Source organism: Siniperca chuatsi, linkage group LG16 (assembly GCF_020085105.1).
Source record: "Siniperca chuatsi isolate FFG_IHB_CAS linkage group LG16, ASM2008510v1, whole genome shotgun sequence".
Taxonomy (NCBI): domain Eukaryota; kingdom Metazoa; phylum Chordata; class Actinopteri; order Centrarchiformes; family Sinipercidae; genus Siniperca; species Siniperca chuatsi.
The window spans coordinates 19,856,499-19,881,091 of NC_058057.1; the positions used below are offsets into that span (position 1 = coordinate 19,856,499).

The 24,593-nt window shown below is 40.2% G+C and overlaps 2 protein-coding genes across 7 annotated transcripts in view; one reads left to right on the forward strand and one right to left on the reverse strand.

Annotated features, from left to right (window-relative positions):
• The window catches only part of extl3 (exostosin-like glycosyltransferase 3), a 30,256-nt gene extending 26,681 nt beyond the window's left edge, over window positions 1–3,575 (forward strand). Inside the window, exon 6 of the mRNA XM_044168861.1 lies at window positions 330–3,575. Within this exon, the coding sequence (XP_044024796.1) occupies window positions 330–539 (210 nt within the window). The 3' untranslated portion in view covers window positions 540–3,575. The remainder of the gene's footprint in view (window positions 1–329) is intronic.
• On the reverse strand, window positions 2,674–24,180 carry syt14b (synaptotagmin XIVb). 6 transcript variants are annotated; one of them, XM_044168863.1, is made up of 10 exons: window positions 23,662–23,712; window positions 19,249–19,296; window positions 14,678–14,745; window positions 12,081–13,085; window positions 11,707–11,844; window positions 10,280–10,542; window positions 9,204–9,641; window positions 7,670–7,850; window positions 7,216–7,272; window positions 2,674–6,154 (listed from the first exon to the last, which is right to left on the reverse strand). In XM_044168863.1, the coding sequence occupies exons 4-10, from the start codon at window positions 13,027–13,029 to the stop codon at window positions 5,838–5,840; spliced, it is 2,343 nt and encodes a 780-aa protein (XP_044024798.1). In that variant the 5' UTR covers window positions 13,030–13,085; window positions 14,678–14,745; window positions 19,249–19,296; window positions 23,662–23,712; the 3' UTR covers window positions 2,674–5,837. The 6 variants fall into 6 exon arrangements, with proteins under 6 accessions (XP_044024798.1, XP_044024803.1, XP_044024797.1 ...); XM_044168868.1 differs by lacking the exon at window positions 12,081–13,085 and having other exon boundaries at window positions 14,678–14,824; window positions 23,662–24,180; XM_044168862.1 differs by lacking the exons at window positions 14,678–14,745; window positions 19,249–19,296; window positions 23,662–23,712 and having other exon boundaries at window positions 12,081–14,584.
• Between the last annotated feature and the right edge of the window lie 413 nt (window positions 24,181–24,593).

Sequence of the window (24,593 nt, forward strand, 5' to 3'; positions counted from 1 at the left end):
TTTTTTTTTTTTTACGTAACCTATAAACTCCACAAATTTAATGTAGTTAGTTTAATGAAATACTCCTTGGCCTTGGAGGTAATAATTGGTTACTAAGTAAGCTAGTTAGCTGGATATGCTAACAATTGCAGCTGACAAACACTGTTTAATTAATCCTTTACACGTTTGCTCTTGTGTTTTTGGTTTTGGAAAGGCTAAAATAAAGACGCCACCCTCCAAACTTTGTAAATGCTGAGTTTGTGAAGTACCACATGCACAAAAGATACACAAATATATTTCAAAGTAAATATCACAAATTTACAGACTGACTCTCTCTCTGTCTATCTTAGGTAACATCTCGTTGGACTTTCCGCTGTCCCGGCTGCCCTCAGGCCCTTTCACACGATGACTCGCATTTCCACGAACGCCACAAGTGCATCAACTTCTTCGTCAAGGTGTACGGCTACATGCCACTACTGTACACGCAGTTTCGCGTGGACTCTGTGTTGTTTAAGACTCGTTTACCCCATGACAAGACCAAGTGCTTCAAATTCATCTAGCATCGGGCTGAGTGGCCCAGCAGAGAGCCAAAAGCAGAGTGGATTGAAGGACTGGAAGTATTTAAAAGAACAGCAGCTCCCACTGCGAGCAGTGATGAAGATGGATGGATGGACTGCCAGATAAATGCACAGAAGGAACGTTTGGGGTTAGGATTTTACCCAGTGGGATAGACAAGTTAACCTTAAAAGCTGTTGGCTTGTGGTCTAATCCACAAATCTACTGAAAATTTGAAGAGTGAAAGCTGAAAGGGACCACTGCCAACAAAATAAGCCTTTCAGAGTGAATGTCACTCCTCCTTGTTCATGTTCTTCAATCATGCTCAATCATCAACCACTACAGATGTCATTTGCACCTCTTAAGGCCTGTTGTGGAAAGAGGGCAGTTGTACACAGTGTACAGAAACTCTCCCACGATAAACCCTACCTGACAATGGAGCTATCAGTTACTGAATCACTGACAGACTGATGTCAGGCTGCATTCGGCCCAGCAGCCTGTTGACAGTTTCAGCTGGGAGAACTAAAGTGGCAACGACACATGGCTGCCACTGCGCTTTTGTTTTTTCTTTTCCATTTTACAGTTACAAACTGTACTTCTTGTACATGTACGTGAGAAGCACTGATGGTCAGAAGTATTTTATTGAACAGTCTTTCTTTTTTTTCCTTTTTTTATTGTTGTTTAAATGTGTAAATCTCTATGTCGAAAAACAAACATTTTCCAGAACCTCTGCCTGTGGGAGATCGAACACAGACGTATTAGTCTGAGAACGAGACAGGACCTCGACTGAAGAGTTAAACTGGTTGGGCCCAATCATGTTTAGTAGTGTTACGTGTTCAAGAAGGAATTCACTTCAGCGGTCACCATAATGCCTCAAATTTGTCATGAAAACCAGCCACCATTGTCATTTTGTTATGCTTACAGGATGTGCACTCTGATGAGTGTTTAAAATTGCCTGTTTTTTACGCTATAGGGTGTTTGCTAATGTTTGTAAAATTGGTCTGAGGTTGAAGTAGTCATGTTTAAATGTATTAATATTAACCAATCAACGGTTACAATGTCCCTTACTGAAGTGCAACAAAAGTCAAGAATCACAGCTGCCAAAATCAACAAAAAATAGGTTTGGATTTCTAATTAAGGTTGTAATTATAAAGAAAGTCTTTAGTTAAGTTAAATGTACTATTAGGATTATGAAAAAACCTTTTAGGGAATAGTTCGACATTTTGGGAAATATTATTTGGAGTTAGATGAGAGGATCAGTACCTCCTCAAATTTGAAGCTGCAGCCGGTTAGCTTAGCTTAGATTAGCTTAGCATAAAGACTGGAAACAGGAGAAACAGCTTGCCTGGCTCTGTACAAAGGTAACAAAATCTGCCTACCAGCACCTCCACTACCACCACCTGAAGCTCGCTAATTAACATATGATATCTTATTTGTTTGTAAAGCTTTGAGATTTTCGTTTCCCCATTTCCAGACATTCTGCAAAGCTAAGCTAACTGGCTGCAGGCTGTAATGGTTAGCCTTACATTTAACGAACAGACAGGAGAGTGGTAACGATCTTCTCATCGAACTCTCCACCAGAGGGCAAATAAGCATATTTCCCAACATTTTGACCTATTCTCTTTAATCTATTGTCAATTCTGGCTTTGCAACAGAAGTACTAGATGTGTCCTGCCATGTTCATGTCACCCTCCTGTATAGAACTTATCCAGCTCAGACAGGAACGTCACTTTACAGTGTCGCCATATTGGTTTCACTTTGTTTTTTGTTTTTTTTTGTTTTTTTTTACCATTGCTTGATGAATGTTTTCTTTGCCAAATAGGTACAATGTCTGCTGCTTTACAGTATAGTTTGCAGGGTGCACAGTGTGGATGATTGCTAAAGAGATGCAGTCTGGTACACCCATATCTACTCTGTATGGTACTTTACCAGGAGTCAATCCATTGGAGCCCTTCCCATCATGTATTATAAATCCAAAGTCCTTTATTTGACCTTGTCAGACTTAATTCCTGTAATCTGAATAAAAGTTCAACCTAAAAAGATCCCTTTAAAAAGATACTGAGATAAGTTTAGGACTTTTTTCCCAAAGTAGGTTCTAACTGGAAGGATGCTTTTATGAAACAAAAACTCTCATAAGTCCATGGTTCCTGTATATTTATTGAATATATTATTACAAAAAAGATTTTTTAAACTGAAAATGACACATTCAATAAAATGACAAGACATTGTAGTTTATTATTCCTAATCGCAAAGAAAACTAGCTTGTGCCACTGAATGCTCGAGGGGGAATTTAACTGACCTAAGAGCAGCACTCAGGCAGGCAAATGTGTTTTTATAGATAGCAAGATGACCTGGTTCTTAGAAAGGTCGACTTGTAACAGAATGCCATAAACTGAGCTTCTGCAGCAGTCGGTGGAAACGCAGTAAAGTGTCTTTGAAGCCAAATTCCTACCTGCTCCAGGTGGCTGCTGCTGCTCTCTGGACCCTCCAGTAAAATATAAAGTATTTGATTGTTTAGCATCTTTAGCTCAAACTGATAAATGAAGAGCCAGATTCCTAATTACACTGGTGTAAAATGGCAATACAGCTAAAACAAATCCAAATTTACACTTCTGCTGCACCAGACTTGAAACCCTGCCTGGCTCCTTGCCCTCTCGTCACAATAAGCGTCACACACTTATTGGAGCTCCAGGGGCCTCATAATTACCTGGCTGACTCTTAGGGCATAGATGGGGTCGGCTGGTATTTTGGAAGTTTAAACCTCTCATTCCTTCAGTCCCTGGTTTCCCCCCTCTATGATCTGTGGCACAGCTGGTTTTCCGTGGCCCAGAGCAGGATACATTTTCCTGGAAGGCCGTAGTCACTCTGCTAAGCATAAGGAGTTGTGAAACTATGTGCTCCTGGATCTGATCCACAACTGTGGGCGAGACTCCAGCCACCTGTAATGCTGCTCGTGCTGTACCAGACTGATGACAGCGTCAAACATACCATTGAAGGCCAGATAAATGGAAATAAAAAAACTCAACATTGTTAAAACATTATCTGACTTATGGCCTCATTCTTTTCTCCATCTGTACAAAACACATTCCTGCACTTTGACTATTTTATAATACCTTAAAATAAGAATAGTGAATCAGAACTTTATGTAAAGAAATTGTTCAGCCTTTTGGGAAATGATGAGTTTATTTGCTTTCTTGTCGAGAGTTAGCTTGCTTGATGAAAAGATTGACACTCTCATGTCTCTATGATGAAAATGAAGTTGCAGCTAGATAACTTAACTATTTCTTGGACGGGACCAGTTGCTAGGCAACCAGCAAGGACTCCAGAAAGTTACTGGTCCCGACCAAGAAATAGTCTAGTACATAACCCCTGGACAACGACAAATTATTTAATCTGTACATCAACCAAAATGTAAAAATGACAAACGAGACATTGTTTAAATTTGCTGGTAAGCAGATTGTAGTACTTTTTGACAGAGCCAGACTAGCTGTTTACCCCTGTTTCCGGTCTTCATGCTCAGCTTACCTGGCTGCTTCGTATTTATCATACAGACATGAGAGTGGTATCGGTCTTTTCATTTAACTCTTGGCAAAAAAAAAAAGTGAATAAGCGTGTTTAACAAAAACTGTTCCTTCAATGGTTGCAAATGCTTGTTATGCACAAATTGTGCTTAGAGCAAAATCTAAGCCAAACTTACGATTAAAAAAAAAAGTGGCTCCAGTGGCTGTTATTCCCTTTTCTGCAATCAAAAGCCAATTGTTTATCTGGCAGGAATGCTACACATCTGGTTTTCATTCATCTTGAAATAAATAAAGTTTGACTTTGTAGAAATTTGGCCCTGCGGGAGAACTAAAGGGACGAGGTGTGGTTGCAGCACCCCAAATGCAGAGGAGAGGTTCAGCTCTGACATCAGTGAGACGAGGAGAAAGAAAAATGTATCCCACACCTCCCTGCTTCAGCCAGCAGAGAGCGGGTTTCATACTTTTTACTGAAACACGGGTGTGGCTGTGTAGTCTTCAGTCGTCTTTTGAAGGATTTTCTGACTCAGCTTAAAGATTGGCTTTGTTCCAGAGGAGGACATCGCAGGTATAACCAGATTTTTCACAGTTCTGGACAATGTTTTCATTTATTTTAGACTTTATTTAATAACACATCTTCCATTCACTTGTAGTGAAAAAATATGATTGACCTTTTTCCCTGTAATTTAATTTTGCCACTCCAACTCACTTCACAGCGAACACAGCTGAGGCTGTCATTAGCACAGCCTCACAGAAACAGCCAGGTTTATTGGACTGCGCAGGCTTTTGCATATTCCTCCTCAGCAGGAAGCACCGTGTTTCTACATGAATGAACGTGGCTGACTTGTCAGAAGGCTGAATGGTGAAAGAGGCTCAATCTGTATTACACAGGAAAGGAAGCTGCTCTTTGATACCAGTGGCATGCAGAGCTGTGTCCAATTCTGTAAGAAACTCAACGAGTGTAAGACAGAATTTCATTCCTCTAGTTTAAAGTGGCCTCAGATGCATAGTGCACTGAGTTATGTAAGACCACAATAAAAATTAAAAAAAGATCCATCTTACACATGCCCCAGAGAGACACCCATAAAACTGGTAAACCATTTGACTGATAATCCAAAAAACATAAAGGGGGAAACCAATGAAGTGATCTTGCATAATGTCATGTGCATGTAAACAAACTGTACAAAGCATAGCTTGTAAGCATAGTTGCAGCATGTTGTAGGCCCTTTGTAACAGTCTTTTCATTGCCTTCTCTTTTGTCAATGGCTATGACTGATAGAGAATGTCTGGTATGCTGGTGGCAGCTGAAGTCCAGAGAAGCCCAGAAGAAACAGGAAGGAGTCTGGTAGTCCTGGACCGAACTCTTTGGTCCAAGATTCAGAGACAAAATGTTTGAGAGTCTTAACATTGTCCTGTAAACAGTTAGTGTACATGCAGATCTTGCTGTATGCAGAATTATTGGAAAACAAACTGTTTCCTTCTGTTCTTGGTTAGTTCAGTGATTATAATGTCATTCATTTTCAGTCTGCAATTGCCTTTTGCTGTCAATAAAAAGGCTGGAGCTGGACCTCCACCAATAAAGTCAGCCTGTCTGCCTCAGAGCAAAGTGGCAGATTAAAGGATATTCATGCAGTCTCTGGCAGTGAAGACTGGGAACCCATGCCTGTCCTCACACCTGTATGCAGCACACACACACACATCATACATCTCAAAAGCTGCTCCCCCAAAACTCTGCCTGTCCTGGGAATGCTGTTAATGTAAGTTCAGTCTTCATAAATCTTTCTCCTATGTGTCAGTAAGTGTGTGCCAGTGGCAGACTTGCTGTCCCTCCGCCTCTTTCATCTCTGTCCAGTGGGCCTGCTGCTCCTCGCTGGAGCTGTTGAGGCCCAGGGAGACCCAGCCCAGCCTCTCCCTGGGCCTCATGCTGCTCCGGCGGCAGAACACCGACAACACCAGCGACACCTCAGAAAGCTGGAAGAGCGCCACCTGGAACACAAACGTCTCCTTGTAGGTGGGGTTGGGCTGGCCGCGGCATACGGCCGTCTTACACTTGGACATCTCTTTCCCCTTGGAGTCCAGCATGGTCAGCTTCACGTAGGTGTCTGAAAGGAGGTGTGGGAGAGCGGTGAGAGAGTGCCATCAAGTGGTGGGATATCAGTACTGCAACAAACATTACAAACTGCAGCAGAAGTTTTAAATAGGTGTGCATTTCTCTTCTTGTGCAATTTAAACCTTGGAAGCAGAGTCAATGTATGGAAGTAAACCAGAACTCTGGGTCTCAGTGAAGACCAGGATTGAAGACTAGTTCTGTATATTAGAATGTGTGTTTTTAAAGGGTCAGTTCACAAAAATAAAATTTCAAAAGTATAGATTTTCTCAATTACCCCTCTTGGTATGTAGCCATGAAGGTAGTTTCTGTTTTGTTTGCCCATGTGTTTGAGATATCTGTCTCTGAGATTTTGTGTTTCATTTGTGGTGCTTATATGTATTGATATATTAGACATAAACAATAATCCCACTACTATGCACAAGAGCGTATACAACTGCAACCTAAAAAATATGGGGGGTAATTGTTAAAAGTATAGTTCTGCATTTTGGAAATTCTGAGTATTTGCTTTCTTGCCGAGTTAGATTACAAGAGCGATACCACTCTCATATCTGTCCGTTAAAATCAGAGCTAGAGCCTGGAGACAGTTAGCTTAGCTTAGCATACAGACTGGAAACAGCTCGCCTGGCTCTGTCCAAAGGTAAAAAAAACAGCCTATTAGCTCCTCTAAAACTCACAAATTAATATGTGTAACAATATCAAATTGAGGTTTTACAATAGGTGGTGGTAAGGATTTTCTTTTTTACTTTCGGACAGTGCCAGGCTAGTTGTTTCCTTTTCCGGCAAGAAGGCAAATAATCATATTCCCCAAAATTTTGAACTATTCCTTTAAAGAGTAAAATGCACATTTTCAGTGCTGAGAGCACCACAAACAGGACAAATAAAACCAAAACTTTCTGTGAGAGATAAGTGCTCTGAAATTTGGATAAACCAGCCCTGGTTCGCCAATGTGACATTTTGGGCTAAGGCCTTAAATTATACTGAACTCTAAATTCCCACTTCTATATTCCCAACACTGATTACCCAAAGATTACAAGTAATTCTCTGCTGACTTACCTCTCATGATATAAAGCTGTCCCCCTACAAAGTGTTTTATACAACAGAACAGACCATCTGTAGCACACACCACGGCACACAAGGTTGGAAAGAAGAAAGAGAGGAAGCAGTCAGAACTAACAGTTTAAAGATTGTGATACACACCAGGTCAGCTTTCATGGGAACTCAGATAAGCAGCAATTGCTTCAGCATTATGGCTTTAATCACTTAGGTTATTAAAAAGCTGGTGCTGTTGCCAGGAAACATTTAAATGTAATGGTGCACAATTTGTTTTTGTTACATGCTGCTGGGAGTCTTACCCATCTGTTTTGCCAAAATATTAGCACACTTGGAGAGGAAAATTACAAGGGAGAATTTCACTGAAAGGAAAATTTACACTGACACTCAACACCTCATTCCAAGCTGGCAAAAACCCCAAGAATTAAACGAATTAACATGGAAGCATTGTACGTACTGACGGGTTTATCAGACGCTGTGGTTTTGAAGTGGCTTCCCTGGATGACCTCAGCAGATAACTGTCCCGTGGCAGAGTTGTAAATGAGACCCAGGAGGATCTCTGGCAAGGAAGAGTCTTCAGTGGAGCGATAGGACAGAGCTCCTGCACTGCGAGACACACTCACCAGAGAGCCACAACCCTGGCAGGATGGAACACACAGGGAGTTACTCAAAGAAGACAGACAGCAGCAGTGGGATTTTTACAATATGTAAAAAGTAACTGAAAAACCGAAAAGAAGGCAGTGTTGCCTTCATCTCGGAGAATCAGCACACCAAATTACATAAAGAACTTTTTAGCCATGCTAGCGGCACAGGTCTAGTCGATCAGTCCACCACTTTCGTTCAGACAGAAATAGCTCAACCACTATTAGTTCAGATGATTCCTGTGAAATTTTGTACAGATTTTCATGGTCCCCAGAGCGTGAACCCTACTGATTTTGGTGATCCTCTGACTTTTCCTCTAGCGCCACCATGAGGTTGACATTTGTGGCTCTAAATAAAATGTCTTCACAACTGTTGGATGGAGTGTCGTGAAATTTGATACCTACATTTATGCTCCCTTCAGGATGAATTGTAATAACTTTGGTGATGCACTGATTTTACATGTAATGCCATCACAAGGTCAAAATTTGAAATTGTCCAATACTTTGGTTTATGACCAAATACCTTCAAAACAGTCCCATCAGCCTCAGCTGTACTTTGTTTGTACTTTTGTTCAAATTAGCAAAGATATGGATGCTAAACATTTAACCTGCTTAACATCAGCATGTTAGCATTGTCATTGCAAGCACATCAGCATGCTGATGTTCAGCATTCAGCTCAAAGCACCACTATGCCTAAGTACGGCCTCGCAGAGTTTAGACTTACAGACTGATGTAATTTGATGTTCTACGCAGCCTGACTAACTAGCATGACATTAGAACGTGTGTTTTTAATGCAATTATATATTAAGTATTGAAAGTTGAAGATTCTGAGGATTGTGCGGTAAGAGTGGTTTCAAAGTCTATTCAGTCCTTCATCTACTGATCGATATCTTTGACATTTTGGCTGAAGGACTCATTGAAAATTAACCGTCAACTATTTTGATAATCAATTAACTGTAATTTTTCAAACAAAAATGAAAAAAAATTGTTGGTTCCAGCTTCTCAAATATGAAAGATTTTCTGCGTTTCATGTCTTACATTACAGTAAATTGAATATTATTCTGATAATTGGTTGGTTGAACAAAACAAGACATTTGAAGATGTCACCTTACGAGGGATATTTTTCACTGATTTTTATATATTTTTATAGACCAAAAGATTAATTGATTAATTGAGAAAATAAGAGGAAGATTGTTCAACACTGAAAATAGTCCTTAGATGAAGCCCTAGACTAATTTGCAATTGAATGAAACAGATCTACAGTTGATATTGTCATTGTCAAACCAATGTCCCACTGACTCAGATAAAACTATGCACAGTTCAAGATAGAAATTCCCAAAGCGTTCTCACTGTAAGCTCAGAGCCCGGCTCCAGGGTGACAGGTAGAGCCATCTTGCCCTGCAGGTTGAGCTTAGTCAAGTAGAAAACCTTCTCTCCCAGGACCTTCTCCTTTTTCATCCGCCTGATGCTGTACAGGCGGAAGCGAACAGCGTAGTCCCCAAGGGCCTCCTGTTCCACCCTGGAAAACTTGAATGTTTCCGTGAAGACAGGACACGGACCCTTCTGCACGCCGGTCTTGGCCCGTTGCTTCTTGGTAGGCAGCAGGACCAGGTGGACCTGCCACGCAATGTTGCCCGTCTGTTTAAGAGCAGGAATGTCTGTTGCCGCGGTGACCGTGACGGCCAAATACTGCTCACTGGAGTCGTACTCGAAGGCGACGTCCAGCGTGCCGTATTTGGCGAGTGGCTCTGGCTCGTAGGCTGTAGGGAGCTGAGGACCAGAGCCATCCTGAATGGAAGAAAGAGAATTAGAGGAATAGTGAAGGGAGAGAGGCTGAGTATGAAAGAGAAGGGAATCTGAAGTGTTAGAGGGACTGAAAAAGTTGTTGTAACTTACTAACCTTCATCAACTTCCTAATAAATTAAGCTACTAGAGTGTTGTGTGGCAAATGGTGTCCAATTAGAATCAAATTTCCACTTGTTTTTTAATGTTCAAAATAATCACCAATAGATTTCTAGATTTATTGTTGAAAATTTAATAAATATAAGTCAGATTTGGTATCAAGATATTCTGTAGGACCAGTGGAAATAGCAAAAATTCTTGTACATTTGTTTTCCTCCTAAAGTACAACCACCCAATTACCCTCACCCCAACCCCCACCCCCCGTCTCCTTATGTTAAGATGACCTGTTACTGACCCTGTAACAGCAGTAACATCTTTATAGTGAACAAGTTATCTAATTACAGTAGTGGTCTAACATAAATGTCTAAGTAGTTAGTAATAATGACTTTTTATACTATGGTTATGGTGAGCTACAGCACAGATGTAAGCTAACTATAAAGTATATTTATACTATAAAAAGAATTGTTATGTGCTGCTTAAGGACACGGAAAGGGGAACGTACTGTACAGTGACTTTGATCTCACCTCTGGTCCCAGCACAGCTGTACTGTCACTGGGTATGTCCTCCTCACAGCCTTTGTTGAGGTAGCTCTCTGTGTCCTGGTCCACACTGGCCTCACTGGAGCAGCGGGGGCTGTCGCAGCGCTGTGGGGACGACCCCCTCCTGACCCCTCGCTCCGAGCGGGAACGAGAGGACACGCGCACCGCCGTCCCCTCGTCCTGGTACGGAGGAGGCTGGGGCTCGTTGAGGGAGGAATCTTTCTTTATTCTCTGGATGCTGTTGGCTGCTTTCACGCCAGTGACAGAGAGGGACACAGAAGGAGTAATGTGATATGAAAGGTGTGTTACTGGAGACATACTGTGCTCTGCAGGGATACTCATTATGAATTCAACATACAGTCTACCACAGAGTCAAGTTAACCTCTTAAACTGTGCTGGACCCACAGGTTGAGTCCATCCTTACAAACTAAAACTCAGACTGTTCAAACTCACAGATTTGTATTTTAAATTCTTTTCAACTTTCCAAAGTTTCAAGGGTTGTATATCCTTTTATGTAATGATGCAGCCACAATCAATTTGACATCTTGAGTTTGAATATTTTATACTGTAATCGTCATGTAGGCTCAATGAAGTGTTGGAAAAAGCACATATACAGTAAGTTACTGCATGTTGCTGTACAATGTAGTAATAGCTAAATTTAAAGACAATTAAAGAAATAGTTCGACAGTTTGGGAAATATTCTTGTTCTCTGTCTTGCAGAGAGTTAGGTGAGAAGATCCCCAAAAACAAATAAGAGGTAACAATCCTCTCTGCAAGAAATTGAATAAGGGTATTTACCATGATGTTGAACTATTGCTTTAAGATAAAATTTACGGGGCAAATCATTCATTTGAGAAGCTTAGATAAAAACAAATTCACCTGATACTCCCCAGAAAAATTAATAAATAAGTAATAATAACAATTTTATTTATAGAGCACTTTTCAAGATACTTAAAGACGCTTTACACGACAAGTAAAAAAAGATCCTAAATAACTAAAAACACACTAAAGGCCAGGACATTAAATGAGTTTTGAGTAACTTCTTGAACATAGAAAGATTGGTGATTTTCATGAGGGCTCAGTAGAGACTCAACACAAACTCCTATAGGAATATCACAGAAATATTACAGGGACATACAGTAATAGGAAGTGTAATTTTTTACCTTTAGGTGCAACATCAATAAAGGTTTGATGTATGTATGAAGAGGATCGTTTCAAGTGCAATATGATATTTGGAAAAAAGCAATTGAAATCAAAGAACTAATAAATGTGTCTTGTATGTTTTGTAACCTTTATATTTTATGTTCTACAGTGCGTGCGTTGCTGCCATCTTGGCCGGGACGCTCCTGTTACTCCTCCTGGTTAAATAAAATGATGTATAACATGAGTACAGCACATGAGCATCCTCTCACCCCGTTCACTGGAGGCTTCACTGCTGTAGCCTCCCTGCTCAGTGGACTGTGTGCGTTTGTTGCCCCACTCAGAAGCTGTGTTCTGCTGGGCCACAGCCTCGGGGCCTTTGTCCTCCTCGCTGTCTGATAAAACTCCCTCTGGACAGAACACACGGAGACTCTAGTTCAAACATTACATTTATCTCACCAAACGTAATATGTGCAGTGTTTAAAGAAAATGCAGAAGGCAAGAGCAAAGATGCAGATGCTTGAAACTGGCACACAACACTTTAGGGGATGAACTTCAGGTTGAGATTTCAAATATTTGAAGAGTTTAAAAACAAGAGAAGAAGAAGAGACCCAGGCGGTGAAACAGAAGCAGCACGCCATCTAACCTTGATTCCCCCTCTTTTTTTTCTTGCCTTTTTCTTTCTTTTTCTCCACATCCGAGGCTTCTTCCAATTTCTTCAAACCCCCCTTTGCTCCTTTCACCTTCTTCTTGTCTGACTTTTTCTTTTTTACTTTTGAGGAAGATCTAGAAAGCTCAGCCTCTTCCTCATCATCTCCCTCTCTCTCGAGGCTGTCCTCCATCTCTTTCTTTCCTTCTCCTTCTCCCTCTTCTTTTTGCTTTTTCTGCTTTGATAACCTGCTTTCAGTCTCAGGACCAGGCGATTGAGGAGGTTCATCGCAGTCGTCACCTCTTTGCTGAGCACTGGATTTGTCTCCACTGTCACTCACCTGTCTGTCTTGTCCACTACTGTTGTCTGTTTTCTCTGAAGCATCAGCTTCCTCCTCTTGCTTTCCATCTTGGGATTCCTCTTTGTTTTTCTGCGACTTGGCTTCTTTCTCCAGCTGCTTCTCTCTCCTTTCTTTTCTCCTCTGCTCTCTCTTCTCCTGCAGCTGCTTCTCCTCTTTCTTCCTCCTCTCTTCCTCTGCTAACTCGGCTTCTGTCTTTTTAACTCGCCAGCATCCATCCCTCCATTCCCACTCCAGCTGGTTCGTAGTGTGCTCTGCCTCTGTAGTATCACTGGCCTGGTTGGTCTTTGAGGCTGTGTTGCCTGTTTCTGAGTCTCTATTCATTTGCCACATGCTTTTGCTGCTGGCCTTGCCTTCCTGTGCTGTGGAAGTCTGACCCGACTCCTGGCCAATGGTGTTTTCCCCATCTTCCTCCTCCTGCACCTTGTTGATAATAGTGGTGACCTGCTCAGTCAGTTGGTCGCTGACAGCGTAAGTGACATCGCTGACAGCGTTGGCCAGGTCGTCCACACGACTGGTGACCGAGTCCAAGATAGAGGAAATGTTGACAGAAGGCAGGTTCTGCTGGAAGCTCTTGAAGAAGGCCATGTCTCAGCCGGGGATCCCGTCACCACGCTGACCAGCAGATTAGCTCATCAGAGGCACTGACACGGACATGTGGTTGTTAGCAGGGTGTAGTGCCAGCATCAGTGTGTGCTGAGAGCAACACATGCATACACTCCAATATGGTGAAGATTAATGTTTTGCAACAAGAGCTCTCTCACAATGTTTTTGCATTCAACTATTTGTACTCTAAAGTCTCAGACATTATAATAGCGTTTTTAGAAAGCAACCACAATAAAATGTACATTATTTAAGAAAATATCAAAACTATGGCCTCAGTTTTGTCACAGGTTCAGCCTTCAGTTAACTCTGTTTTTACACAACTGTGCTTTTCAGACCCTGGGTGCTTTTCATTCTGTTAATTATGCTTCCTCCCTTCCTCTCTCCCCCGGCCTGTGTACCGGAAATTGATCGAGGTCCGCCATGTTCCAGTCCCTTAAAGGAGGAGCGAGGAAAGTGGAACAAAAGGTCTATCCTGCGCAGAAGATTTTTCACCCCTTTGATTGGAATGTTTATTGACTGGTCAGCTGATCTGATGGGACAGTAAAAGGAGCTTCTGACCTGTTGTGGAAACAGCTTATAATATCAATAATATTACATGATTTGTACTGTAGTTAGGCAAACTACCTGTGGAAATGGCTCTAACATTATTCATGTTTATTCATGTAGTAAAACATATTACGTGTATAGAATCTGAATTATGAATGAACCATGAAACCTTTTCTTATTCAGGAAAAATACAAAGCTATACAGTCCTATACAGCCACACAGTTGAGCATACAAACATTGTACCGTGACATCAGATCCCTCAACTTATTCAACAAATGTATGCAAAGTTACGCTAAAACAGTTAGTGTTAAACCCTACTTCCTTACGTTTGTATCATTTTAATAAAAAGTGTCTATTGTATTTTATTGTTCAATGTGGTAACTGAAGTTCGTACCTCCCCTACACACTTGGGGATGATTGCTTATTCTCTATGAAAGGAAGCGGATACAACTCCTGTGGTGCTCTGATGAAGGCTTGTTTATCGTAACGCACCAGGATAAGAAATAAAATGGTAAACTGAGGCCTTATTATGAGATATTGTTTTGTTTTTGGAGTACTGCTATCCCAATTCATAAGCTGCTGTCATTTTAGCAGAGCACTCATTTCACCCAGAGGAAGTGCACGTTTTGCACTGAATATGTACATTAATATCAGTCTTAATGCAGCACTGACGATGTAAAATCAAAACATGGATCATAAAGACCTTAAATTTCTGTCATTAGATGTGGATTGTTACTTGGTAAAGATGTGCTTTACAGTGATGCAATGGGGTATTAAAAGGTTTGTTTGGATGTATTCAGTAATATATCTATTTAAGCCTGCAAGCCCAGCATTTTTACTGCAAGCTGTCTTTTTCTTGGATTTGATTTGGTTTCATATGGGACAGGTGTCTCAGGATGAAAAACAACAGGGTGAACTTCAAGGTCTTAATATAAAACCTGCACAAATCCAATAATCATCCTTGTGTGTGTGTGTGTGTGTGTGTGTGTGTGTGTGTGTGTGTGTGTGTGTGTGTGTGTGTGTGTGTGTGTGTGTGTGTGTGTAAATGCAGCAACTGTGGTAAAGCTAGAAGTGTGTTGAGTACCTGGCTGGTTGTTCTTATAGCCACTGAGATGTGACAGATCGTCAGGACTCTCCACTGACAGCTTGTTGCTGAGGTAAAGAAAAAACAGAGCCATCAACACCATGAAGGCTGCAATGGAAGACAGGACACCCAGAAGCTCAGGAGAGACTGAGGAGAAGAAGAACAGACATAAAGAGGGAGGGAAGAGGGGGAGACGGGGGAGGAAAAGGAAAGACAGACAGAAAAAGTGAGAACCAAAAATTAGACATAGACAAACATAACTAATACTGATTATGGAGGTATGTAACAGTTACATTTCCAAACCAGTCTTTTATTTTTAAGAACAAAATGTCCCCATGGCTATAAATAAAAAGAAACACTGATGGCTGCAAGCTAAAAAACAACAACATTTGAACAAAATACTTTTAAGGCTGTAAACAACCCCACTTTGATACCACAAATAATTCTGATGATGATGATAGGCATCTTTATTTAGAATCAAACTCCTATTGTGCTTTTAAACAGTCAGTGTTTTTTCCACTTCAAAGGCATACCAGATACAATCTACAGCAGTGTATGTAGGCCAACCATACTTCATGTAACCATGCAGCCCCGTGCTGCTGATGTGCTATTTTTATGAGAGCCTCAAAGGGATTGCATCTAACCGAAATGTAGACAAACCAGCAAAATCGCACTGGGCTTGCACTTAATAGGCTATGACACAGACACACTGCAATGTAATAACATTGGAAGGGGGGGAAAAAAGGGGAAGTCGGTGGACAATGAAGCATGAATGGTATTTCTAAAGACCAAATGCCTCAGTGGAAAGGGCAGCTTGTAAAATGAAGCTCACTGCAAGCAAGGCTGTGTGATATGTGCCGTCTGAATTTCAAGTTTAAGTACTTGAGGCACATAATACAGTTCTTTGATCCCACAATTATATGGATATATTCAACAGTGAATCCCTTAGTATTTTATTAGAAACACCAATCTTAAAGGCTTTGCACACCCACACAGGTGTTTTCAATTGACTGTTCACTATTCTCCTCCCCTGAACAGCGATGGTCCAATCGTAGCTTAGCAACTGTAGGCAGGCCTGTCAAGCTCTGGATCTCTCTACATGTTGAGGCGGTGAATATCGGGCTGTAGAGTAATACTCTTTTTTTTTTAGATCAGAGTTTAGGCTTGCTCTAGCCCAGGGATGGGCAAACTTTTTGACTCACGGGCCACAATGGGTTCTAAAATTTGACAGAGGGGCCGGGCCGCCCGTTCCTGTGTTGACTGCTTGCTAGCGTAGTTGGCATGCTTCGTAGCAAAGTGACGGCTGATATTGTACTCTTTGAAAACCGCAACAGTTTCTTGGCATATTAGGCATACAGCCTTTGATCAGACTTCAGTGAAAAAATATTTTGTTGTCCACTCCGTATTAAACACTCGGCTCATAAGGCTCATAAGAGAAGAGAGTAATACACGCGGACAAGGTCAATGTAGCTGAAGTGCGCCATCTTTTGGGGAAACGTGGGCATTACAGGGGAAAGGTAAATTGAACAAGGTTTACCCGCACCTATTTTAATATAATTTGGTCACGTTCGGCTGGCCGGATTAATAAGCCCAACGGGCCGTAGTTTGCCCATGTTTGCTCTAGCCTCTAGCTCTTGGATTTAGGAAAGTTTACACTATAGCAACCATTAGTCCTCATCCTAAAAGCCTTTTCTCATTAAAAGTGAAACATACTATTTGAATATGCAAACAATGAAGCAAAAATAAAACCTCTGTCCATCACCCAATGAATGTTAGTCCAATATTCACTCTCCTTTAAGATCTCTTTTGGCCTCCACCAACTTGAAATATTCACCTCTTTAGCAGTGAAATGCTCCAATATGTACGCCAGCTAGTCGTTAACTTTGTCTGTCTGCTGTTTGGTGCTGAGCAGGTAGTGTACAGAGGGTTTATCATTGTTTTTCTTTTTATTAAAAAAATCTTCTTGCTGTATCTGGAAACGCCACTGATGAGAGCGGTGAGACTGAACCACAACAATAAAGCTGCAGGCCCTAAAACCAAAACCATGAGCTGAAAGATGCTAAAATGCTTCGTAGAGCTGAGGGACTGCAGAATTTGGTGATAATTCTCTGTGGGTTCATCATTACGAGCGACCCCTTTTACATTACTCACAGTCATTTGATTCTTTGTCACTATAAAAACACTAATTATTGCAGCTTTAAGGTGCCACTTTAGGTCCTTCCTGGGATGTGACATTTTATATGATCGTATGTTATATGATTTTATTTGTGATTTGTAATTGCATTTTTGTTTGTGTTTGATTTTTTATGACATATTTTGTGTTATCTGTTTCATGTTATTAATTAGACTAACACTCTTGATTCTTAATTTCAATGTGGCGTTTCGGGTTAAATAAATAAACAACTACAGCTGAATCAATTAGTCAGTTAGTTAGTTGTTTAACAGAAAGTTAATTGTCAATTATTTTGATAATTTATTAATCATTCCCAAGTCCCAGCTTCTCAGATGTGAAAATTTGCTGTTATTCTTTGTCTTATGTGATAGTACACTGATAATTATGGGTTATAAACTGTTAATCAGACAAAACAAGCTATTTGAAGACATCAGCTCAGGTTTAGGAAAATGTAAGCGTCATTTTTCACTATTTTCTGACGTTTTATAGACCAAACAGTTAATTGATCAAATGAGAAAATATTTGGCAGACTAATCGTAATCAAAATATCTGTTAGTTACAGCCCCGTAAAAAACAACAACAAAGAAATAAAATGGTGGTGCTTTTCGGGCCAATGACTCTGGTGAGGCAGACACAGCCCAAATGTTGTAGCATGTGGTCTGTAGCAGGTGCTCATTACACAAACAACCATCACCAGTCACTGATTAAATTGGTCAACAGTGTGAAAACTGGTATCTCCCTGAGAGCACAAATGAGAGAGGAAGAGAGAAAAACAGAGGCACAGTTTCTCAAACCTCCTGACTACAGACTGAACTTATGGACAGACTTGTTTCACCATGGCAACAGGCAGAGACCACTGCAGCCTGACAACTAGTGCTGCTGCCTGCTGCAGACTGCCAAAATGATGAATGCTAAATTCCCAAGAATGGCAAGAGAAGTAGGAGAGAGATAGGAGAGCGATGTGGCACCAGAGGCTTACCTTCTCTAAATGAATATCTTCTTTAAAGCCAGCTGTTCCCAATAGTCACTATCAGTACTGCTGCTGCTATACATAGTAAATAATCTAAGAAGTGGGTAAGAACAAAGTTGTCCTGCTCTGAAGTAATCCGACATGTAATGAATCTCTTACACTTAGTCCAGTCCAGCACTTGCCAGGCTTACGTATCAACTCTCACTGCCGACAGTTGTGTTGATTGAGCCAGAATGACCTCTGCAGCCATGGGCACAGCAGCCGCCTGTCGAAATGAACAGCTAATGGCCCTGTGCCCCGGGGTGTGATGACACTTCATACATGGCCCTGCTCTATAAATGACAATGACAGCTGAATAATTTAGACACCTGAGGTAACCTGATCCCTCCGTCAATGTGTACTGGAAAGTGGGGCGGTAGCAAGCCGGCTATCAGTTATTTTTTATATAAGACCCATCATTCTCAGGAAAGTCTGATATTTCTCTTATGAGCAGAGCAGATTAATTTGGACTTTTTCTCCCTTCTCAGCCACTTCCCTTTCTCTGCCTTTTAAACTCCCCTCTTTCACCCTATCCCATCCTCTCCGAGTGTGTGCATGTCTGTCTGAGAAGAATAAACAAGAAAATATAACCGAATAAATCTGTTTGGTTTTTTTACAGCGCGTGAACTGAGGCTGAACTCAGGACTCTGAACTGAGCCTCAGGATTCAATCTGCTTTTCTTTCCAGATAATGACTCCAGCAAACTGACTAACAAACATGAAAACGCAGCCACTGAGGCATTCAATGTGAAAACAGCAAATGAATAATAACCTCAGAAACACGTGAGCTCATTTAGAAACAAGGGACACAAATTATTTCATGTTTCTACATTTTTGTGACACAGACAGAAACAAATTGTGTCAAATTTCCTCATTGTGAACGTTAACCTTCATTAATTTATTCATGTAAGAACTTTTTAAGCTTTTAGACCAGTACTTAAATTGGCTGTAGTTTGTAGGGCATGCTTGTTTAAAAAGTAGGTAGGCAATCTGGAAATGTTACTTACACATGGACCTCTGATACAAAACAAAACCTCCATGCTGAATAAATCATGAACACACAGCTGCCTTCTTTTGCTGAAGTGAGCCAAAACTTGATATGGCATGCATAATTTACACACAGAGACATTATGCTTTCTGAACTCTATATAGAGACGCTTTCTATACAACAAACTTACGTGAAAATTCACAGGAATAAGGGAGGTTGAGAGCTTGGTCTAAATATTTGGATGTAGCAATCTTTTGTGCTTTTAAAGTGATGTAGTGGAGTACAGCCAAGAATGTACGTCATTATGTTCAGGCTGAAAACAAACACACACACAAAAATGTACTCTTATGCTAATGCAGACACACAAGTGCAGCGTCGTGCTCGGTGGTAACATGGCCTTACCTCGTCTGGCACAGATGAGCTCATGAACACCACAGTTCCTCCCCCCTCCTGGGAGAGAAAGAGGTGAAAAGTTGGGAGTCAGAGGTTAAAATATGATTTTGTGTACTGTAGAAACATATGTTCAGGCCTCAGGTGAGGAAGGCTGGCAGATGGTTATGCAAACAAATATAAAGCTGATTAACTGGAACCAACTGAGAAAACTCACAATCAAATAGTTAATTTTGAACATCAAGTTAACATAAATGTGCCATAATTTGGGGAAAAAAGGGAATGTTAATGTTGAATGTTAATTCCCTTTCTTGCTGAGAGTTAGATGAGAAGATTGCTATCACTCTCATATTAGTCCGTTAATAATAATAATAGTAACTTTTTTTGTATAGCACATTTTCATTTCATGCAAAGATGCAGCCCAAAGTGCTTCACAAAACACATCATACCAGTAATAAAAAGCAAAGGCAATGGGAAAAAAACCCCACAAAAATACAAATATCATGTCATGTTGGGACATAACATGAGAGGCAGTCGCTGATGTATGAGGGCACTAGATTATGTAATGCTTTGTAGATAAGTAAAAGAACTTTAAAATCAATCCTAAAAGATACAGGTAGCCAGTGCAGTGATGCGAGCAGAGGGGTAATGTGAGCTCTTTTTTTATACTGGTCAAAATCCTGGCTGCAGCGTTCTGAATTATCTGTAATTTTCTAAGTAATTTTTTTTCATTTTAATAAAATGTAAACCTGGAGCCAGGAGATAGTTAGCTAAGGTTAGCTTAGCACAAAGACTACACGCAGGAAGAAACAGCTAGCCTAGAAGCATACAAAAACCAGGCGTTGTGGTTTTATGGGGGGTTATGTGCGAGTCTATTTCTTGCCAGTGTTTATGCTAAGCTAAGCTAACTGTCTCCTGGTTCCAGCTTCATATGGTATTTAATGGACAGATGTGAGAGTGGTATGAATCTTCTCATCCAACTCTCGGCAAGAAGTGAATAAGCGTCGTTCCCAAAATGTTGAACTATTTTTTTTTTAATATTCTGTACATTTAAGGGTAAAGTACTCTAAATAACTCAAAAAGTAAAAAGTACACTGTAAGCCATCGGTAACCGTCTTTAAAGCAGCAATAACTCCCGTTAAAATGGAATAAATTTAAATATCTCTTTTAATGGGTCAAAACTGAGCTCATACTTAATGTAATTTTTTATTCATATTAAATGCAGCAATTATTACTTCAATGCATTTTTTATAAGATTTAAAGTAATAATTCAACTAGACACCAAAAGTAAAGTCTCTAAATTTTATTTATTAACTGTTCAAAGTTTCTTGTATTAACTGTATTTCCTAGCGTGAAGGTCTAAAAGCTCTCTAAAAATAAAATTCTGATGAGGAAATACTTAATCCTTTATTTATGTATTTATTGCTCTAAAATTAGTCAAATTTAATCAGAAAGAGTCTAAAAATGGTGAACTCATCCAATAAAATCCCCACAATGTGTAAGTTTTTAAATGCTTAATGTAAACTCTCCCCATAATAACATCCGAGGTCCTCTGTGTCTTCAACGCTGAAGCCTGGGTTACAGTTGTCTTACTATTAGTCATGTCATCAGGTATGTTTCACCTAATTATCACCAATAATGATATTTTTTACATTATCTGGAAATATGTTTACGGTTTTACTATTTTCACTCAATTAATGGGACATTTTTACTTGGAGTTGTTGTTACATTACCTGGTCGTGTTTACATATTACTTTAATCCCCCTGAGGCTAAATCTAATGAAGAATACTGACACTCGTACCTCTGTCACACACATTCACACACCCACAGGCTTATGCACATACACACATACACTCACACATTAACTAACACCTCAGTATTTCACGATTGAAGTATCTACAGAGCACCAGAAGCAGATCTTGGCTCTGTAACTGTCTAAATAGGAGGGATTTGGGTAGAAATTAGAAAAATTGTGTCAGCGTTTTTTTTTTACCTGTCTTGGTCTTGAGAAAAAATATTTTACTCCCCCGAACTCCACTCATAAAATCTAAACAAATCACCCACGGACTTATTGTATCACTTCCCTAACATCAAGGATTGGATGCTGAAAATGGTCTGAGGCGACGACTCGATGCCAGAGCAAAGAGAAAAAAGCTCTGAAGCAGACTTGTCTTCTGTCACACAGCAGACAGACCCTCTCCAGACCAATTCACTTAACGGTAGAGAAACACTCTGCTGGCTATTCTTGCAGAGACAAAAAGCTTGCCAAAATGTAGCCATCAGCAGTACACTGGTCACTACTTTCCTTAAAATCACAGGTAGCCTTAAAAGAGAGCTTTTTACAGTAATAGGAGAAGAAGATAGTTTGAGTGTATTAAGTTATGCCGCTCTTACGGCAGTGGATTACCCCAAATGGCAAGTGGCAAAACTTCCAAAGGCATATTCACCCGTGAGGGAAAAGATACTAAATATTTTGTAAATGATTTGAGATAAACTGTAAGAAGCCTGGAGATCCACTGATATTTGAGAGCAGAGGACCAAAAAATAAAGTAAAATAAAAGTAAAATAGAACCTGCAGAAAAAAGTCTTTTTTGAAGTGACTCTACTCTTATATGTTTTAAATATCAGTGGATCTTCTGGCTTCTGGAACAAGCCGCAGATCACCCAACCACCTGTTTGTGTTGATGGTTTTAAAAATAAAACCGAAAACCTGAAACTGGAGTGACTCTGGTCTTATGAGAAGCCATCAAACAAATCAAATCAGTTTAGAGAAAAAAATCTATTCTGATGTGCTTCTTCCAAACGATTTCTGACACTTGTACTTACTTAATGATCGGCTTAAAAACAATAAAATCAAACATGAAGTGCAACATCATCATGGCTAGGGCCTTTTGACATCTAATAGGCCAACGGGATTCACATTTAAATGTTTTAAAACATATAATACTCTGATTTGAATATTTTGAATGATAATTTGTAACTGATATGGTCTTTCCACCAAAAGGTTCACGTACTTCTACGATTACTAAAATTCTTAAAATTAGGCTACATGTAATTAGGCTACCTTCTCCACCATTGAAAAATCCATAATCTATGAATATGAATGAATAGTTTTCATTTAAAAAACTTTAACTATTAGACGCACCATGTCTCCAATGTGCACTGGAGGTAAGTTGCATATTGGATCAGGATTGGCTTCCAAACTAGTTCAGATTTAAGGTGAGCACAAAGAAACTTTCCCCCTTCAGTAAATGAATGTGAAAGCAGCCTTCTTGTGTCAACCTCTGCACATACATCATCCTGCACAGTGAAGGTCAAACATCCAAGGGAGGTAACAACAAGCAAAGCACATTTTTGCCTTTAAAATATCTACAAAGCACATACAACTTGACAATTTTAACTCAAGACATCCCCGTTTACATTTTGACCAGTCAAATTTCAAATGTAAGACATCTCCAAGTGTATTCTGACTTGTATGAACCATACATCTAATTTTAAGACATATCTACAATTAAACTGTGAGTATATGAAAATGTGAATTCCAGATATATTCATGTCCATGCCCTGTACCACTGGTGCCCATGAGTCACTGCTGTTATGTCTTTATGAAACCGTACCCCCCTCTCTCAGGTGTCACCGTGTATCAACAAACACCGCTGCACGCTTGGCTGCACGTGACACAATAAGACAACGGGCAAGGCACGCGCCTACTTTTCCCTAACTGCATCCTTTTGTCACTGCTCGGCGATGTGTCCCGGTCACTTTCACTAAAGCCTTGAAGAGACACTTATCCACCGCCATGTAGGCTTTTATACTGGGACACGTGCGTCCATAAAAATAAGGGTTTGGCAACAGCGGAGTCGTTTTTGAACTCAAAACGTTCTTTTTTGATCGATAATACTACACCATATTCATCCGCCAAGTGATTTAGTTCTTTCATAGCCAAACAAAGTAGTTGTCATGTGATGCTAAATATCAGCCTGCTGCGATTTTCTCTTAAACCCGAAAAATATATATTTAAATTAATAGCTACACTGTCACACGCGTGTGTTAATTACATATTTCACAAACGGTAAATCAAAGCACCGGGGCCATCTGTGTCTCGGTCCACTTTTAGCACCACTTCACGCGGCTCAGAGCACACGCGCATCCCGTGAAGGAATCACAACATTCCCGCATCAGTGCGGGTGTGCGTCCGCACTCCAGCATCAGCCCCGTGCTGCTAGCTGTCCCAGCTCCGGAGCACTGCGGTACTCACGGCGTGATTTCAAAAAAAAAAAAAAAAAAAAAAAGAAACTGGCCGTAAATAAATGTCAGACTCGGTGAATGTAAAACGTGATTTTTTTAAACAGCGTTCTCGTTCTGTCCCGATCAAAGTTTCACACGAGTCCCGCAGTAGTCTACACCTGAGACCGAGTACTTACCGTCAATCGCCATGATGCTCCGTCCCGGACTCTACCAACTGTGGGGGGGTGTGTGTGTGTGATGGAGGAGGGAGGTCATTCATGTGCCAGTGTGTGTGTGTGTGTGTGTGTGTGTGTGTGTAAGCATTTGCTATTTCAATAACAGGGGAACTATGTAAGATATTAATGTTAAACATACGATATTTGACAATGTAAACATAAGATAAGATAAACCTTTATTGATTCCCAGAGGAGAAATTCAGTTTCACAAGTGCACAATGTACAATGTGTATTACATGGTAGTAGTAGCTGAGGCAACATGACCTTAAGATAAAGACACATTTATATTCACCATGAATCATATTTGTTGTGCAGTATAGTTAGTTTTTATGTACATGTCATACCAAACCTTTGGCCCATCCCACATGGGATTACAAGACATTGCTTAGATAGATAGAAAACAGTCATTACATTTTACACACATCTAAATAATTTCAGGTAAAGTGTTTATGTATGAAATTTCAATTAAACTGGGCACTGAATAGCAGAATAAAGAAAATACTAAAGTTTCTCTGTTTAAATGGCTTTTTTACGCATCTTGCAAGCTTTCTCGAAGTAACTGCTTGCTAATGTTTCCAATGTGAATAGCAAGATTTATAAATTGCTGATAAGTTCAAGTGATTTTCTTATTTGATGAGAAAGAACTATAAACAAATAATCGAACAACAGCAGAATACACACACACTTTATACCAGACAAGAACAGCAGCAGTGCAGATCTGTAGTTACAGTGCCATTTTTAAAAAATGCATCAACTATTATTGATTGAAATGAAGATTTTCAGGTATATATTCCTGAAGTTAAGTTGTGGTAGCAGTCCCAGAGTAAACAGTGTGGGTTTTACAGACAGACTGAGACCACCATATCACGTTTGTATTGTAATTAAAATGGGAG

What these genes read in the sequence shown, in the direction of transcription:
- syt14b (XM_044168863.1), bottom strand. Translation starts at nt 13,029, where the DNA reads ATGGCCTTCTTCAAGAGCTTCCAGCAGAACCTGCCTTCTGTCAACATT. An exon ending in AGCGTCTGATAAACCCGTCA is followed by an intron (nt 7,273 to 7,669) that starts GTACGTACAATG and finishes TGTGTGCTACAG; the next exon opens with ATGGTCTGTTCTGTTGTATA. An exon ending in ACAGCTTTATATCATGAGAG is followed by an intron (nt 6,155 to 7,215) that starts GTAAGTCAGCAG and finishes ACCTCCTTTCAG; the next exon opens with ACACCTACGTGAAGCTGACC.